Source organism: Equus asinus, chromosome 15 (assembly GCF_041296235.1).
Source record: "Equus asinus isolate D_3611 breed Donkey chromosome 15, EquAss-T2T_v2, whole genome shotgun sequence".
NCBI classification, from domain to species: domain Eukaryota; kingdom Metazoa; phylum Chordata; class Mammalia; order Perissodactyla; family Equidae; genus Equus; species Equus asinus.
The window spans coordinates 13,729,419-13,749,668 of NC_091804.1; the positions used below are offsets into that span (position 1 = coordinate 13,729,419).

The 20,250-nt window shown below is 38.1% G+C and overlaps 1 protein-coding gene across 3 annotated transcripts in view; it reads right to left on the minus strand.

Annotated features, from left to right (window-relative positions):
• The window catches only part of SLX4IP (SLX4 interacting protein), a 184,598-nt gene that overhangs the window by 155,808 nt on the left and 8,540 nt on the right, over positions 1-20,250 (minus strand). For all 3 annotated transcript variants that reach the window (XM_014827327.3, XM_070485560.1, XM_044748688.2), the window contains exon 2: positions 10,283-10,338. In XM_014827327.3, the coding sequence (XP_014682813.2) occupies positions 10,283-10,309 (27 nt within the window). In that variant the 5' untranslated portion in view covers positions 10,310-10,338. The remainder of the gene's footprint in view (positions 1-10,282; positions 10,339-20,250) is intronic.

A 20,250-nucleotide genomic window follows, 5' to 3' on the forward strand; every position in this document is an offset into this window, starting at 1 on the left:
CAAAAGCCTATTTGCTATTCAACTTTCTTTCTCTGAAAGTTCAAAGCCTTGCTCTTTACTTGTATTTCTACTATAAAGGGGAAATTACTGTCAATTCTTGGGCAGATTTCTCTTTTTGTGGTTGTTCTAAGGAATGCAGAGACTAAGGTTAACTGAAATTCAGAGCAGAACATAAAACTGCAATTGCTACAAAGGAGTGGAAAGAAAAACATAGATAGTAAAGATGCTGGGGGGTTAAAATAAAAAAGTGAAACCTCTCCTCTCCTAGTTAACCTTAACAAAATCATAAGCCTATTATTTTAGACTTAGAAAGTGACTCAGTCTTCCTACCCCAAAAGCCCAGGTCCCCCACCTCCCTAGAATAAAAAGAGGACAACTATCAAGAGCAAAAGTAAAAGCTTTATGTCTCCTGGAGCGGGTAGGAAGGAGGAGGAGGGAGTCATTACACATTCCCTGTGGAAGAAGACAAAGCCAGATCCACATTCCAGGGAAATCTGGCTGGTCCGAGTTTTTCCTTAAATACAGATTGGCCTGTCACTAAGCCAGGCTCTGTAATCTTCCCAGGCTGCCATTGCCAGGGAAGCCAGGCATCCCTTCTAATTAATCAAGCCCTCCCAACAAAAGTTTTCCCACCCACAATAAAGTGGGCTGTGGGGAGGGGAAGCAGCAGAGCAGGCTTTGTAGCCAAAAGAATTCTAAGACTTTGGTGTAATACCTAACTAATCCAAAAACACAGATGCAGGAAGCAGAGGAAACGATCTACAAACAGAGACAGACAATGAGGTGGGAACCTTTCATGGTATGTTTCCCTGGAAGCCAAGTTGAAAATTTAAAATTTTTCTAAAACGTAATTATTATTGGGACTGAGACCTGGAAACACTACATAGTTTTTAAAACACCTCTAAAGCAGGAGATGGACTTATAAACTTTTCAGAGGTAGACACTATGCATATTGATTTGACACTTTTAAAGATAATTTATTATTCAACAATTTTTTTCTCTTTACTATAAATATAAAGCTTTGTGTTTTAATGGATGAAAGTGCATGATTTAATACATTACATATCCCTGTCTGTTTCTTGCTTCCACTTGCAAAGGAAATGGCTTTACCTTGACCTTGCTACTTTACCCTGCCCTTGCAGCCAGTTTAACCCAAGGTAACTTCATTGAAAGCTTACTCTGACAGGTGCAAGAAGGTAAGAGTACAGAAGGCTGCACTGATTTAGACCTGTGTTGTCCAGTTCAGCTGCTGCTAGCCATCTGTGCCTACCCAGCACTTGAAAAGTGGCCAGTAGGGATTGAGATAAGCTTTATATACCTAAATTGGCTTATCTATATATTATACATAAATATATATATTTGGTATATACATATTTCGCATTTTGCAGGCAATAAGGTCTTTGCTGCAACTATTCAATTCTGCCATTGTAGCATAAAAGCAGCCAGAGACAATATGTAATCAAATGGGAGTGGCTGTCTTCCAATAAAACTTTATTCACAAAAACAAGCACCTAGTCTGAGGGATGTAATTAGATGACCCCTGGCCCCTAAAGAACTTATAATTTTGGAAGTTCTAAAATACTGAGGTGGGTGCAGAGCTAGAATTAAGATCACTAAGGAGCCTTGGAGAGACATGCATCTGCTGCCACTACTACTTTCAACGGAGAAAGGAGGCACCAAACGAACTATAGGACATATCTCCCAGCCACAAGCTGCAGTTGCCCAGAAGTTGAGAGACCCTCAAAGCTGTGGTTCCAAGGACTCTCCTCTCATCCACTGCGGCCATTTCCTGGAATTCTGGCCTAGAAGGCAGTTATAACAAAGAGTTCAAGAACAGGGACACAGCAGTTTAAAAGAAAAAAAACAAAAAGCCCTCTGATATGCAGGAAGGTCAGAAGACCTTTTTTCATTTGAAGAAGTAGCTGTTTGCATTGATAATTAATACCATTCAGGGTAAAGTCTCAGAATAAACAATGAGATGCAAGTGGCAAACTAGAGTTCATCTGGTCTTCTGTTACTTTGGAAACCATGCCCTATCCGAGTATTTTTTAATCCAGTTAGTCAAAAGTAAATGCATCTATATGAGAATGTGCCTAAGTTAATTCCTTTTAAATTTTATTCATTAATTTAATTTTTTATCATAGTAATGCATATACACGATTAAAACGACATCAAAAACAGGCCTCTTCTGCCCCATCCTGCCACCACCCCCACCCCAACTCTCATTCACCAGGAGCAACCACACTGAAAACTTTAGCTATTTGATCTGGTTATTTACCATCATTTTGCTAAATACTATGTTTGTACTACAATTTATTATTATTTCAGTTTTACATACTTTCTATTGAAGATGAGGACAATCCTTACAACCCATCCTCCCACACGTCTCCTTCCCCAGGCTTCCAAAATTTGCAGTTCACAATATAAGAAATTGTTACTGAACCAGGTTCGTTTTTGCCCTCTGCCCAGAAAGCCAAAGACCAAGTAGACAAAATTACAGCAGAGAGAGAATTTACTCACAAGGCAGCCATGCAAGGAAGCAAGAGCACGAGCCTCACATTTGCTTCCCCGAAAATAGGGATTCAGGGATATTTATGGGATAGGGGGCAAGGTGGTCTGAAATGTGGAGGTAGACGAATGGAAACGAGGAGAGGCGAGGTAATTGATGATCTGCGCAAGTGTAGTCAGACTTCATGCCTCTTTACAGGACCCAGGTTCACAAAATGGTGGAGTTAGCATGATCTGAGGGTGGAATTTTTAGCCTCTTGACATCAAAAGGTTGCCTATCGGACATCTATGCAGGCCCAGTTGATGAGTTGGGGGGTCTCAACCCATCTGAAGTGGTCAAGGAGTTCTAATTCCCAAAAAACAGCTCACATACTCATTACCAGGGTGACCCAGGCTCCAGGGAGATGTTATCTATAGGAGCCTAGAGGGAGTCAGATAGCATATTGCCTAAATAGCACAGTTAACAATGGGTGGGTTAAACAACTAAAAGCTGTAATCAGTAATTGCAAAAAGGAAAAAAATTTTAGTACCTAGACACAATCATCAATGGCCATTTTCCAGTTTCAATCCCCCCTATTCTTTAGTCATTCCTCATTCTTGAGGGATTTGGGGCAACAACCAATCTAGCTACTTATCCTGCTGAATTGAAGCACAGATCTGGGTTAAAGGAATGAAACTGTTTAGCACTCATTTGGAAATATTCTCTTGTTCCTGGCTTACCAGAAGGGTAAGACGTATAGACAACCCAAATTTTAAGAGTCCCTGAAAAACAGACCTAATTCCAGTGGGGCCTCCATCTGATTTCCAGGTGGGGGCAGACATCTGGTCTCAGTTCCTGATAGTCTTGTTTTACTGGATATGCATCAGAGACCTGAGCAACAGCCTATACCCTGATCTTTCAGTTGTCACTGATGATGGCCATCAGCACAGATTCTCTGCCTGGGGGTCATCACATTCCTAAGGAACTCAAAAGAACAAACTTATCAACTTATAGCAGCTGGGAGGGTCCATAACATCTACAGAGCATGTCTGGGTTAGTTAATCAGAGGTCATTCAAAGTTACCATATGGTTTCTTTTTTACAATATGGCTTCCCTTATGTCAACCTTCTGTTGACCGGTGGCAAAATGTACCCTTTGTTCAAAGCTGAGCCATGTAGTATACCATGCTTACTTTCCTATCTCACCCAATCTTTTGTATACCTAGAGTTAAGAGCTGCATTTTTCTTTTGTTTAGTTTCCCATATTCCTATCTCTAAATCATTCCCACTGACAGACCTAAAAAAACTCCTTTAGTACATTTAAATACATGAAGTATTTTATTCATTTTTTGTTGGAGACATCTTTCGTGGAACCCTCTGTCCTGTTCCAATCAAACTGGTTCTTTTCTAGGCAGGATACTTAGTTGATTATCACAGGATTTGTGTAGGCCCTCACCTGTTGGACTGCCTATTTCCTGGATCCCGTATCTCACTGGTTCTGTGTTTACCTCCTTGTTTTGGAAAACCATATCCTTCCTAAAATAGAGTACATTAGAAAGAAATTTTTTTTAGACTTTACCCCTCTGAAAATGTCTCTATTCTACCTTAACATGTGACTGAAAATTGGCTGTGAAGGTAGTTAGGAGTAGGAAACCATCATCCTTAGAATATTGAGAGAACTGTTCCACTACCCCAGCTATTGCTGTTGAGAAGGCTGTTTCGAGTCTGATCCTCTCTATGTGATCTGCTTTTCTTTTAGGATCTTCTCTGTATTCCCCGTGTTCTGAAATTTTAGGATGATGTGCCTTGGTACAACACTTTTTCATTGACTTTTTTGGGTATCCATGCATAGCAACTTTGAAATAGGAACTCTGTGCCCTTCATTTCTAGTAAATTTTATTCTATTATTTCCTTCATAATTTTCCTATCATTTTATTGATTTTCCTTTCTAGAGCTCCAATTTTTCATATCAAGATTGAACTTCTAATTTTCTTATGACTTCTCCCCATTTTTTATCTATGATCTTTTCATTCTACTTTCTGGGCAGTAGTCCTCAACTTTCTTCGCATACTTTACTAAATTTTTATTTCTATTTTATTTTTAATTTACAAAGGCTCTTTGCTATTCTTAGGAATTTCCCTTGTTTATAAAATACTGGTTCTTGTTACATGGTTATATATCTCTTTATTGCTCTGAGGACACTAATTACAGTGTTTTAAAAGTCTTCTTTTGCTCCCTAGAATCTCTCTCACCCTCCAAGTTTGTTCATTCACGTTTTTCTCTCTTTCTCTGTTCTCTGGTTCTCTCTCAAGTTTTCTGTAAAGTAAGAATCTTTTCTCTGTTCATAATTTAGAGCAGACAATAAAATGCTGAGTGGAAACTTTGTATACATTACTGGGACTTACTGACTGCTGGGGTGTAGGAATCCAGTGGGGACTCAGATATCTGGTTGGGGGATCCACATACAGGCCCTACTAACAGCAGACAAGTGGACTTTAGAGATAAAAAGAGACATTTCATAATGATTAAAGATTCAATTCAACAGAAAGATAGAACAGTCATAAATTTGTACACAGTATTAATATAGGCTCAAGGTATACAAAGCAATTATCACTAAAAGGGAAAATGCAAATCTAAAACCATAGTTGGAGCTTATACTTCTCTTGACAGAACAAGTGAACAAAAATATCAGTAAATACATAGCAGATTTTTACAACACAATTAACAAGCCTGACCTAAGCGACATATACAGTTCAATCACCTGACAATCACCACATTTTTCAAGTGCTTATGGAACATTTACCAAAATAGAAGAATTATGCTAAACATCAATAACAAAATGATTATTAGAAAATTCCCAAATACTTGGAAACTATATAATATACATTTAAATAACCCATTGATCAAAAATGAAATCACAATGAAAATTAGAAAATATTTTTATTTGAAAAACAAAATCCGTCCTTGAACTGCATCTTTATCAAAACAAGAGGGATACAATTAAAGTAGGAAATGACTAAAGAGAGAGAAATTTACAGCTTTAAGTGCATATGTTAGAAAAAAAGAAAGGCTCAAAATCAATGAATTAAGCTTCTACCTTAAGAAGCTCCTTTGGAAATGGAAATCAAAACCACAATGCGATATCACCTCACACCTGTTAGAATGGCTATTATCAAAAAGACAAGAGATAACAAATACTGGTGTGAATATGAAGAAAAGGGAACCCCAGTTGGTGCATGGTAGGAAGGAATGTAAATTGGTACTGCCACTACGGAAAACAGTATGGAGGTTCCTCAAAAACTTAAAATTAGAACTATCATATGATCCAGCAATCTCACTTCTTGGTATATACACAAAGGAGATGAAATCGCTATCTCAAAGAGATATTTGCACCCCAATGTTCATTGCAGCATTATTCACAATAGCCCAGATACGGAAACAACCTAAGTGTCCATCGACAGATAAATGGATTAAAAAAATATGGTATATATACACAATGGAATACTATTCAACCATAAAAAAGAGGGAAATCCTGACATTTGCAACAACATGGATAGACTTTGAGGGTACTATGCTAAGTGAAATAAGTCAGAGAAAGACAAATATTGTCTGATCTCACATACATATGGAATCTAAAAATATCAAACTCATAGAAACAGAGGGTAGAATAGTGGTTGCCAGGGGCTGAGCAGTGGAGGAAAAGGGGAGATGTGGGTTAAAGGGTAGAAACTTCCAGTTATAAGATGAATACATTCCAGGGATCTAACTTACAGCATGGTGACTATAGTTAACAATATTGTATTGTATACTTAAAAGTTGCTATGAGAGTACAGCTTTAATGTTCTCACCATAACAGCAAAATAGTAGTTACGTGAGGTGAATGATGTGTTAATTAACTTTATTTGGTAAACATTTCATTATATATACATTTATCAAATCATAATATTGTACACCTTGTACAATAAATAGGGTTAGGGTTAGGGTTAGGCACATGCCACGTTATATGTCAATTATATCTCAATAAAGCTAGAAAAAAAAATAATCACCCCTTTGGAAGGTTCAAGCCTGGCAGTCAGAATATTTGGGAACCAAGATACTGAGAGCTGGTATTCTAAAGCCCCAAACGGGTAGAAGTGAAAGGTGAGTTGGGAATGAACTCAGTTCAGTTCAGTTAAGCCCAGGGTTATGAAGAACTTCAACTTTCACTTCTTTGTACAATGCCCAACACATAAATTAGTACTTGATTTATAGATATCCTCATATGATACTCTCTGGTTCACATGGGTAAGTTTGTCCACAATTTCTTGGAACAGGAATTATTCAATAGAGCTTTTCCCTTCATTCTCTTGAGAAACTGTAGCCTTCATGAAAATGCAACTAAAGATTCTCTGCTCACTGACCAAGGGAAGCAACATGAAAGCCTGCCATCCATCCAGGGCCATGGGGGGTAGGGAGAGGGAGAACAGCAAGAAAAATACTAAAAACACTGACTCTGTGCGAGACTCTGTTACGGGTTGCAAAGTTACACTACCCACAAGGTGGTGGAATCCCAAGCCACGAAATTAATATAACACCTGGTCCAAAACCACTGAAATGCCAATGGCTCCAGCATAAGTAAAGCTGAAACTGCTCAACTGCTCTGCAGGGCTCGCATGTCTTTCCACCCGTGTGTGTGTGTGTGCGTGCGCGCATGCATGCATATGTGTGTGAAGGATGTGACTGAAAATGAGCACACAATTAAAAGTCACACACATAATCCAGCAATTTCAATGAGAAATTTATTCCAGACTTAGTAAATAATAGTGGAAATAATAGAACAATCTAAAAGAGACTATGAGGGGCCGGCCTGGTGGTACAGCAGTTAAATTCGCACAGTCCGCTTCGGTGGCCCGGGGTTTGCCGGTTTGGATCCTGGGTGCAGATCTACACACCACTTGTTAAGCCATGCTGTGGCAGGTGTCCCACATATAAAGTGGAGGAAGATGGGCACAGATGTTAGCTCAGGACCAGTCTTCCTCAGCAAAAAGAGGAGTATTGGAGGCAGATGTTAGCTCAGGGCTAATCTTCCTCAAAAAAAAAAAAAGAGAGAGAGACTATGAAATAAATTTCTTTAAAATTAAGGAGATAAAAGGATGCTATGGAAACATATTGAAAAAAGTATAAGAATATTAAAAAAAACTGGTAGAATTTGAATTTTAAAAAAATAACCACACCCAAATTCTCAAATAAAAAGTACAGTTACTAAAAATAAACAAGTTAAAGAGTAGATTAAATACAGATCAAACAGCAGATTAAATACAGATGAGAAGATTTCAAGGAACTGGAAGAGGTCTGCTAAAAAGCACTCTGAATGCAAGAAAGACACACAAAGAGAAGAGAAACAGGAAAAGGCAAATGACTGAGGAGCACTCATACACACCTGCTGGAGCAGCGTTCATCAGAGAAGGCATGTGGTGACACCATCAGTAGCAAGAGCGCACATGCCCTGTTGCCCATGACACTCTAGGGCAGTGCACAGCAGTCTAGCAGGGCAGAAAGTCAGATGTTCAGAATGGGATCCCACTGCTTGGGTTGTGGGGCTTTTAAGCTACATGACTATGGAAGCACTGGCCCCTTGCCTGTGTGATCAGAGGCAGGGATACAATCACAACATGATGGGTAGAATCTTCCATATAATGTGTCAGAACCCTGTCTCTATCCCTAACTTGCTAGCTTGATACTCACGATTGGGGTAACTTCCCTGCCTGGCATGATCTGGGAGCTAGGTTCCAAGCCTTGCTGGTATGGCTGTGAGATGGGGCAATATGGTAGCAGAATCTGTCACATCAGTATGTTTGGCCTGGAAATCAATAGATGCATCTCCGGCATAATTAGCTTTCTGGGGTCCAAGCTTTGCAGTGACCAAGACTGTCTGCCCTACAGGGCCATACCCAGTTTTGCCAAAGCTTTGCAAGAGACCCAGTCCTCTTCTGAGCAGACAGCCTGCAAGGGCTCGGTCTTGGACAAGTTAATATCACCCCTCCAGCACATAAACTATTATATGAGACAATCCAACAAACTCCATATATGAGTTCCAGACAGAGAGAATAAAGAGCAGTACCTGAAGAAAAAATGGTCAAGATTTTCCAGAAGTGATGAAGAACCTGAATCTTTCAAATGAAGATGTACATTGCATCCCAAGCAAGATAAATAAAAACAAGTCTATAGCTAGAGACTTCATAGGGAAATTGCAGAACATCAAAGACAAAAACAAAATCTTAAGAGCAATTAGAGGGAAAATCTGATAACCAAGAAAAGAATTGCAATGAGGCTGACAGCAATGTTCTGTGGTGACCAGTCTCCATAGATATACCCCACAATTCTCCCCTTTCCTGTGAGCACACGCTACTTCTCACATGAAGAGCAGCAGCTTCCTAGGGCTGGTCCTTTGAGTGCTCTGACCAATAGAACGCAGTGGAAGTGGCATCTGAGACTTCTGAGCCCAAGCCTTCAAAAAACTGGCAAATGACACTTCTTTCTTCTTGCACCTCTTGCTCTGGGATACCATCCCTCAAAACTCAGCCACCATGCTAGGAGAAGCCCAAGCCACACAGAGTAGCCACGTAAACAAGAACTGAAAGGTAACAATTAACAGCCCCCGGAAAGATCCCAAACACAGCCAGTATCAACTGATAGCCATGTGAGTATGGCACCTCTTATGTTGCAGTCGAATTGAATCCCCAGATAATTGCAGCCCCTGCCATTATCAACAGGAGAAACTACCCCACTGATACCAGGCAACCTACAGAATCACGAGAGAGAAGAAAATGGCATATGTTCTAAGCCACTAAGTTTTAAAGTGGTTTTTAAACACCAATCGATAACTAAAACATTTCTCAGTTGCAATAACAGATTCTAGAAGACAATGGAAAAATATCTTTACAGTGCTGAGGAAATATAATGCTCAACTTAGAATTCTAAAACCAACTAAATAAATTTCTAGTGTAAGACAAAAATACAGTTTTAGACAAATAGTGAAAGTTCATCACTTACAATCTTTCACAAAAAGAAATACTACAGAACACAGGGATGCAAGAAATAATTGTAAGCAATGAAATTTATAAATATCTTATAAATCTAAGTACTGACTTGGTAAAAATAAGATATAACTACAATATTAAACAGTATCTGATCTGGTTAACTGCCGTAATTTGCCTATTTTGAATTTGTACTCAATAACACTAGCACAGACAAAATGTCCTAAAGAATAGGAAACATATATGAAGGCATCTCTAAAACGTTATACTATTTATCAATTCTTCCCCATCCTTCCCCACCACCCCTCCACACATGATCCTCTCATGCCTCTACGCTCAGCCCCAGCCATAAAGGGACAGAGAAGAGACACTTACGAGAGGAAAACAAAAGAGAGCAGCCAGCCAAGAGAAGTCTCTCCTGGTATTCACCCAGGTGCGGCATTTGCTCCCTGCTTCTTTATTTTTACCTGCTTTGTCATCAAAAATCATGTCATGGATATGCAATGTGAAGGATAATTTTTAACATTAAGGACCAAGTTACGACCAAAAGGCATCTTACAAAAGACTTTAAGCAAGAAATTCCCATAACCATATAAACTATTAATTTCCCCCCGCATCTCATTCCTAACATGCAAATTTTCAATCTTCTACTTAGTTTTCAATAGAGTCCCAAATTTAAAGAGTAGAAGGAAAGGTCAGAGCTTCACTTTTCAACACAGAACTCAGTTATATTGAAAAGTGATTAACCATTTTAAAGAAGATTATTAAGCATTACTTACTTTAATAGCAAATTTCTTTGATGCCATGGCCCACTGATTCCAGAGTAATTACAGACCTTTAATAGAAGAAAAAAAGAGTTATAAGTAGGTATATCAAAATCTCTTTCTATTTGGATATTATACAGGAGGAAGTTTACATGAATAATCAAATATCAATAGGTATTTGCAAGATGAACGTTCACTTATAACTGGTCTCAAAAAGAAATTATATTGAATTAGTAATTTAAAAACTGCCCACAGAGAAAAGCACAGGCTCAGATGTATTCTACCAAATGTTTAAAGAAGAATTAATACCAACCCTTCACAAACTTTTAAAAAAAACAGAAGCATAAGACAAACTTCTCAAATCATTCTAAGAGGGCAGCATTATTCCGATACCAATATGAAACGAAGACATCACAAGAAATGAAAACCACACACCAATATCCCTTATGAATAAAGACACAAAAATCCTCAATAAAATACTACAAACCAATTCTAGCAACACACAAAAGGATTATACATAATGATCAAGCTGGATTTATCCCAGGAATATAAGGTTCATTTAACATATAAAAAGTAATCAGTCTAATACATTATATTAATGGAATAAAAGAAAAAAAATATGATCATCTCTAATTTAAAAATTAGCTAAACCCAACCCTGTTTTTTGTTTGTTTGTTTGTTTGCTGAGAAAGACTCACCCTGAGCTAACATCTGTGCCAATCTTCCTCTATTTTGTATGTAGGTTGCCTGCCACAGTGTGGCTGCTGACAAGTGGTATGGTTCCACACCTGGGAACTGACCCCAGGCTGCTGAACTTAAACACTACTAGGCTATGGGGCTGGCCCCCTAACACTCTTTTTTGAGTAAAAAAAAAAAAAAATCCAACACACTACAAATAGAAGAAAACATCCTCAACCTGATAAATCATACTTAATGGTGAAAGACTGAATGCCTTCTCCCCTAAGACGAGGAAAAGGCAGTGATGTCTGCTCTTGCCACCTCTATTCAACATTGTATTAGAGGCCTAGCCAGGGAAATTAGGCAAAACAAAGAAATAAATGGCATCCAGACTGAGAAGGAAGAGGTAAAACTATCTCCATTCACAAATGGCATGTTATTATATGTAGAAAGTCCTAAAAAATATTTTTTTAAATACTATTAGAATTAATAAACAAGTTTGGTGAGGTTGTAAGGTACAAAATCAATACAAAAAAGTCAACTATATTTCTATATACCAGCAATGAATAATCCTTAAATAAAATTAAGAAAACAATTCCATTTACAATAGCATTAAAAGGAATACTTAATGAAAAGATTTAACAAAAGAATGACTTGTAGAGGACAACCACAAACCATTATTGAAAAGAAATTAAAGACTTAAGTAAAGGGATTGACATCCCATATTCATGGATTGGAAGGTTTAATATTGTTAAGATCACAATACTCCCCAAATTGGTCTAAACATTTAACACAATCACTATCAAAATTCCAGCTGACTTCTTAAGAGAAATTGACAAGCTTATCCTAAAATTATAAAACACATATAAAACACATATAAAAACACAAGGGATCTGGGGTAGCCAAAACAATCTTGAAAAGGAACAACTAATTTGGAAGACTCATATTTCCCCATTTGAAAGCTTACTCCAAAACTACAGCAATCAAACAGTATGGTACTAGCACAAGGATAGATACACAGATCAATGGAATAAAACTGAGAGTCCAGAAATAGACCTTTACATTTAAGGTCAATTGATATTTAGCAAACATGCCATGACAAGTTGAGGAGGAAATAGTCTTTTCAACAAATAGTGCTGGGACAACGGGATATCCAGGTGCAAAAGAATAAGGTTGGACCACTATATCACAGTACATACAAAAACTAACTCAAAACAGATCAAAGACCTAAGTGTAACAGCTAACACTAAAAAAACCCTAAAAGAAAATATAGGCATAAATTTTTGTGACCTTGCATTAGGCAACAGTTTCTTAGATATGATACTAAAGGCACAACTGACAAAAGAAAAAATTGGTAAATCAAATTTCATCAAAATTACAAACTTCTGTTTCAAGTGACACTACCAAGAAAGTGAAAAGATAACTCACAGAAAGGGGGAAAAATATCTGTAAATCACACATCTGATAAAGGACTCATTTCCAGAATACATAAAGAACACTTACAACTCAACAATAAAAAGACAAATAACCCAACTTAAAAATGGATGAAGGATTTGAATAGACATTTCTCCTGAGAAGATATACAAATGGGCAATGAGCACATGAAGAGATGCTCAACATCATTAGCCACCAAGGAAATACAAATCAAAACTACAATGATATACCACTTTACACCCACTAAGATGGCTAAAACCAAAAAGACAAACAATGACACGTGTTGACAAAGATGTAGATAAATTAGAACTTTCATACATGCCTAGGAGGAATGTAAAATGTTGCAGCCACTTTGGAAAACAGTTTGGCAATTCTTCAAAAACTTAAACGTAGAGCTACCATATGATCCAGCATTTCCACTCCTAGGTATGTGCCCAAGAAAAAAAGAAACGTATGTCCACACAAAAATTTATACAGGAATGTTGACAGCAGCATTATTCCTCATAGCCAAAAAATGGAACTAACCCAAATGTCTGTCACCTGATGAATGGATAGACAAAATGTGGTACATACATACAATGAAATATTATTTGGCAATAAATAGGAATCAAGTACTAATACTCCTCTTTACTGTGCTCACCCAGGCAACTGCCCTCTCCCATTCCTGAGGAAGCCTGGAGAATTATTTTCTGGAGAGAGTAAGACAGAGGATCTCTGGTCTGGAAAACAGGCAGAGCATAAGGGAGGGGGTACTCCACTGAAAAAAGAGAAATTAAGGGAATATTTTTAAAATGACTGATATCTTCCCTAGCCCACATGCCCCTTATGATGGTTAATTTTATGTGTCAACTTGTCTGGGCTAAGGGATGCCAAATAACTAGTAACACATTATTTCTGAGTGAGTCTGTGAGGGTGTTTTCAGAAGAGGATAGCATTTGAATTGGAGAATTCAGTAAAGCAGATGGCCCTTCCCAATGTGGGTGGGCATCGTTCAATCCACTGAGGGCCCAAACAGAACAAAAAGGTGAGGGAAGGTGAATTCACAATCTCTCTGTTTGAGTTGGGACATCCATCTTCTCCTGCCCTCAGACATCAGCACTCCTGGTTCTCAGGCCATTGGACTTGGGCTGAATTATACCACTGGCTTTCCTGATTCTCCAGCTTGCAGACGGCAGATCATGGGACTTCTCAGCCTCCATAATCACATGAGCCAATTCCTATAAATATATACAGACAGTCCCCAACTTAGGATGATCTGACTTATGATTTTTCGACTTTACAATGATGAGAAAGCAACACTCGTTCAGTAGATACCATACTTCGAATTTTGAATTTTGATCCTTCCCCGGGCTAGCGATATGCCGCACACTACTCCCTTGCGATGCTGGCCAGCGGCAGCGAGCCACAGCTCCCAGTCAGCCACGTGATCACAAGGGTGAACAACCCATTTGGTACCCAGACAGCCATTCTGTTTTTCACTTTCGGCGCAGTATTTGATAAATTACATGAGATATTCAATACTTTATTACAAAATAATCTTTGTGTTAGACGATTTTGCCCAACCGTAGGCTAACATAACTGTTCTGAGCACATTTAAAGTAGGCTAGGCTACGTTATGAAGTTTGGTAGGTCAGGTGTATTAAATGCATTTTCAGCTTAACAATGTTTTCAAATTACTACAGGTTTATTGGGAGGTTAACCCCATCGTAAGTCAAGGAAGATCTGTGTATATACATATATACACATATGCGAGTGCACACAGTTCCTATTGGTTCTGTTTCCTGGAGAACCTTGACTAACACAGCCCTCTACCCTGCCTAGCCTCTCCAAATAGGAGACTGAAACCTCCACATTCAGGGAACTGGACTAACCTAAAAGGCAGCTTCTAAAAGTACTGACATCAGGGGTTTCCCAAGGAAACAGCCTAGAGAGATGGCTCTAAAGTAAAGCCCATGCCAATAGGCCCCACATCTGTATGCAGAACGAACTTTCATCTTTTTAAGGTCCCACTCTCAAACACAAGCAAACAACCAGGAGTCATCTGCCATCTAAGTAAAGACTATCATGAAAGAAAACAGAAAAAAACAACTTGGCTGAATCCAAGACTATGCAGGGAGAAGGAAACGTTGTTTTAAGAAACTACCATTAATATAGGAAGATAGGAGATATTGCATCCATAAAGCAATAAATAACAAAAATTATAAGGAATATTTGGAAAACAACAAATTAAAACTATGATAGCTGAAGTAAACTTAGAAGAGTTGGAAGACCAAGTTCACTAAGTCATCAAGAAACTTCAGCAAAAATAAAAAAGATGAAAAATAAGAAAGAATAAATTAAAAATTAAACGACCAGTATAGAAGGACCAACACATGAAAATTAGGATGGAAACAGACTCATATTAAGGTATATATCACAGTAAAATATCAGGCATTAGTGACAAAAAGAACCTTAAAACAATGTGTGGGGAGGTGAGGGGGGTGTGGCAAAAGAATATTTGGTTCCAAAATGTCCAAAGCCAACTATGGAGACTAAAAAGCAATGGAGAAGTACCTTCAAAATTGTGAACAAAATTTTTTCCAACATCCAATTGCATTTAAACATGAAGAGGAAAAAACCCATTTTTAGACATGCAAAGTCTTAAAAAATTTAAGTCTTACATCTCCTTTCTCAGGAAGCTACTAAAGATGTGTTTCACTAAAATGAGGAAATTAACCAAGAAAGAGGAAGATACAGGAAACAGGAAGACTGAGACAGGCGAAAGGCAGAGGAAATCCCAGGATCTGGTGAAAGTAGATCCCTTTGTGAGACAGTGGGGTAGACCAGGAGAGCATCATCAATGCAGGCTACAGCAGGTTGCAAGGTTCTAGGAGAGGCATCTTCAGAAGGGTCTAGATGCACACAGATGAATTTTAGACAACTGGTGAAGAATACGAGATTGAATTACGACAGGGGCATGGAAAGCTCAGCAACTGAATAATAACAAGGCAATTAGTAATTCCAGGATAAACAAAAGCTGTGCAAAAAATAAAAAGTAAAGAGTATTTCATATACAGCTCAGCTATGACTAGCATTTATAGTCATGATGACAAACACTGAAACTTGACCTAAACAATATTACGTTTACAACAATATTAGGAGGATGGGGAATGTGTGTGTATTATGTGGTAGGGGCACACGGTTAAATCAAGGAAAAGCTCCCCTTAACGTTAATGGAATGTTTCAAAAGCAAAGCCTAAAACTAATAAGAAATAATAACAACCACCACAACAGTAATAACAACAAAGCAGAAATAGAGCAAGTAATTTAGTGACACAAACCCAATTCTTAAGTGCTAAACTCATCTCGAACCTGAAGAGCAGGTTGAAGAGAGCTGCTATGGCGGAAGGGATGAAGTGGAAAGGATGCCGTAACTCACAAGCCTTGTGCATGCAACTATCTGCCTGTTAAAGCACGTGCACAGATACTTTTGGAGCAGCACTGTACAAGAGAAATAGAATGCAAGACACAGGTGTGATCTTAAATTTTCCAGTAGACTGCACTTAATAAAAAGTTAAAACAAGTAAAATTAATTTTAGTAATAGTTTTTATTTAACCCAATAAATCCAACACATTATCATTTCTGCATGTAATCAATATAAAAATATTTACACTGTTGGGGTTTTAACGAAGTCTGAAGTCAGGTGTGTATTTTATATTTCCAGCACATCTCAATGTGGACTGGCAAGATGTCAAGTGCTCTACACTTGTAGTTAGTGGCTGCAATATGGACAGCACAGTTTGAGAGTATTTGGTTTTATTATAAGGAAAGCACTTATTTCTGTGTCCCAGATTCCTAATTTATACAATAGGGATACTAATACCTAATTCAAAATTACTCAAAGAACTAAGCAAAATGACATATGTAAACCCCCACTAGTCCCTCGACGAGTGTTAATAATTACTATTACTTAGCCAATGATGATTCTTTAAAATCTGATGAATTTAATGATTTTTTTAAAAAATGTGATAACCTTTGATTCTAATTTTTTTAATAGATAAAACATCTTTATCCAAACTCTTAAATCATTTTCATTATTGATTTCTATTCTCTGAAAAATGTAACACATACAATTTAGAAAAATTTTTAGTGATGATCCTTTCAGCAAGTCCATTTAGACACAGGTGCAAATGGAAAAAATAAGTTCCTAGAAAATCAGAATCGTGTTTGAAAACAACATGTATAAAGGCTGTCCTGAAAATTTTAGATCTTTAAAATTATATTATTTGAGCTTGATAAACATAAAATCAATACCCTTGAATCTATTAAATCAAGCTTGAACAACTTCTGCTAAGAATTTCAGGAGTCCCTCAGTGGGGGTCCTGAGAGAGTATTCAAGTGGTTCAGCTGATAAGAGAAAAGAGGGAGAGAGTTTTGTCAGCAAGTACCTAACAAAGCTGAAGCGTGTGTGACCTAATCATTTTTTAATTACACACTGGTTTTCCTTTAAGTCCTTCCTTTCCCAAAGGACAGGGAACCACACAGAAGGCTGTGGCAAAGCTTTGAGCCGTATCTGGCATCAGACAGATTATGAGCCATGTTACAGTGATGCTATACTTTAAACTCACAATAAGATTCCAGTAGACTCTTTTTTAAAATACTTTATTTCCTTTTACTTTTATCTGTAAAGCAAGAGCAGTTGCATTTACTTTTTAAGGACTGGATTCTTCAAAAAGTATCATCAAAGCCCAATCTCAAAAATATGATCTCTAGGAATCTAGGACTAACAAGCGTGTATTTTTATATAAAATGCTATGGTCTGCTAATGTAAAATAGGCTGTGTGGGAAAAAGGAACTATATAATACACGTTGCATATTTTTAATCCATTTTTTAATACCATGTGGCATTCTGCCTCTCAATGTATATAATTTTTTCATTTGTTTCCAATGTTTGGAGACTCAAAATTTCACAATTTTAGGGCTAAAAGAGGCCTTACAGACCCAGCTCTGCCATCTATTCCCCTAAGGAGAACTTGAGGAACCAGGCCAGGGTCTCACAGCTGAGGGCCAAGGGCAAGAGAAGAGTCTTGTCTGCTGAGGGCAAACTAGCAGCGTCTGTCACCTGCAGAACTGCCAAGGTCGACTGCTAATGGGCTGTCAAAGTAGGTGGGTGCCCCCTCCCTCCCTGAGCCCCTGCCGAGGCACAGGTTCCCAACACAAAGGACGACTTCAAATAAAGCTACTGGAGTAGGGGTTCTCTCCTGCTAATCGGAGAAAGAGAGAGAGGAAGAGACAGAGACAGGAAGGAACTTTAAGCTAAAGAAAATAGGGTTTGAATTAATTTAATTTACCATTATGCTATGTGACATGGCACACTTCTTCATAAACAAAAAATAAAGTGTACCAAGATAAAGCCCATAACACATCTGGACAGCCAGCTGCATAGACCTTGAGTCTGCATATTTGCTAGTCATTTTAGATAAATAAGCATATTTCCTTTGCTTCTTCAGGACAGCATTAGGCACAGATGCTGCAAATGAACTAAATGGTGAACTGAAACCTGAAAAGAACGGAAGCAACCTGCTAATTCCCAAATACGGTGAAAGCACGCTTACCCATCCAGAAGGAGCAGGTTCTCAAAGGTGAACAGCCCTCAGAGCACAGCTTAACACTAGAGGGTGCTCAAGAAATGTCTGCCAGATGAAGGAATATTCCAGATAACAGAAGCTGAGTCATTTATGCATATAACCATTTTATTTCTTGCTGTTTGGAAATTTTACAAAAAATCTATTGAATCATTAGCAACTTTCATAAAAAATACCACCTACTGAATATTTCTTTGATATTCCAGATGAAAATTATCACCTGTCATCACACTGGGCAATATAGATACAACTAGCCCTGAGATGCTGGTTCCTCCACAGAGCTGCTGGACAGAGAAGCTGCCTGAGACCAAATGTGTCAGGTTAATGGGATGTTTTCCAAGCCTCTCTTGCATGGATTTGCATGGACTTCAGTGGGAAGGATCTGAGCCCTCTGTCTTAGGCAATAAAATAGCCACTACCTTTCCTTCAGAATTAGGGTTTCTATAATGACGAAATTGCTGAGCCATGGTACAGTGGACCGTGCCCTCTCAATTGAAGCCTCAGCATTTAACTCTTTCTGCCTCGAAAGAAAAAAGCTGTTAGAAAGGTTAGCCTCTCAGGTCGCTTCCATTTCTAAGCCTCTGTGATCCAAAATCCAACAGCAGTTCAAGGAACAAATAACACCAGTATACAGATTCTTCCAGAGAAGAGAACAAGAGGGAGACTTCCCGATGGCTCACTTTATGAAGCCCTGACAGCAAAACCAGACAAGGGCAGTAGAAGAAAGGGAAATCACAGCCAATTCTATACACGAATGTAGAGGCAAGAATCCTAAACAAATAGAAGCAATCTGAATCTAGCAACGTAGAAAAAGTACACTAGAACCACGTGAGGTTTAGCTGAGGAGTACAAGTTTGGTTTAACACCAGAAAAATTACAATATTTAAAAACAGAAGTAGAAAAAAAGCACAAGATCATTTTAAAAGAGGTAGAAAAAACAAAAACATTAAAAATTGAGAACAGAAAAATTTCTCAATCTAAAAAAAGCATCCCAAAAAATGCAGCAAACATGCTTAATGAAGAACCTGAAAAGCAATTTCTTTGAAACAGCGAGTAAATGTCGATTGACTAAAATATCCTTTAAACTAGTATCCCACAAATATAAAATATCTAGTAATAAATTTAAAAAGATATGTACAAGACCTCTTCGAACTTAATGCAATTCTAACCACAAACTTGAATTGGGAATCTAAGGAAGAGCAAAAAGGACCAAGATCCCTCTAAGGGAGGAGAGGGGAAAAAAAGACGAAAAAACAAAGGAGGGAGTTTGTCTTACTAGATCTAACAAAATTACTACAATGCTCTAGTAAATAAAATAATGTACTGGCAAAGGGGTAAACAAACAGGCTGAAGGGACAGACTACTCAGACCAGAAACAAACCGACGTGTTTATGGAAACGGATGATAGAGGCAGTAGTGCCGATCAGTGAGAAACGAAGAGACTACTCATTCAATAAACTGCGGTCAAACAGCTTATCCATTTGGAAAAAATGAAATTGGACCACTATTCACATATTTTCATGTAAAAATCAATTACAGATGGGCTAAAATCTCAAATGTGGAAAGATCAGAGCCTTTTAGAAAATGTTTTCATGAACTCAGATTAAGGAAGGAGTTTTTTTAACTAGACACAAAACGTGCAAACTATAAAGAAGAATGGTAGGTTTGGCCATATTGAAATTAAAACTTCTCTACAGACTGGAAGAAAATATTTGCAATCCACATATCCAACAAACTAAAATACAGAAAGAATTCTCAAAACTCAACAGTACAAATACAAACAATCCAGTCAGAAAACGGGCAGAAGACATGGACAGGTTATCTCACCCAAGAGGACATACAGATGGTACACAAGTATATGAAAAAATATTCGACATCATTAGCCATAGGGAAATGCAAAATAAAATCCCAAGGAAACATCACCACACACCTATCAGAATGGCAAATAGGAGCCAGCCCGGTGGCACAGCAGCTAAGTGCGCATGTTCAGCTTTGGCAGCACGGGGTTCACCAGTTTGGATCCTGGGTGCAGACATGGCACCACTTGGCAAGCCATGCTGTGGTAGGCATCCCACATATAAAGTAGAGGAAGATGGGGCACGGATGTTAGCTCAGGGCCAGTCTTCCTCAGCAAAAAGAGGAGGATTGGCGGCAGATGTTAACTCAGGGCTAATCTTCCTCAAAAACAAAAGAAAAGATGTGATAAAACTGCACAGAACTAAATAAATACATGTAAAAATGGTTAA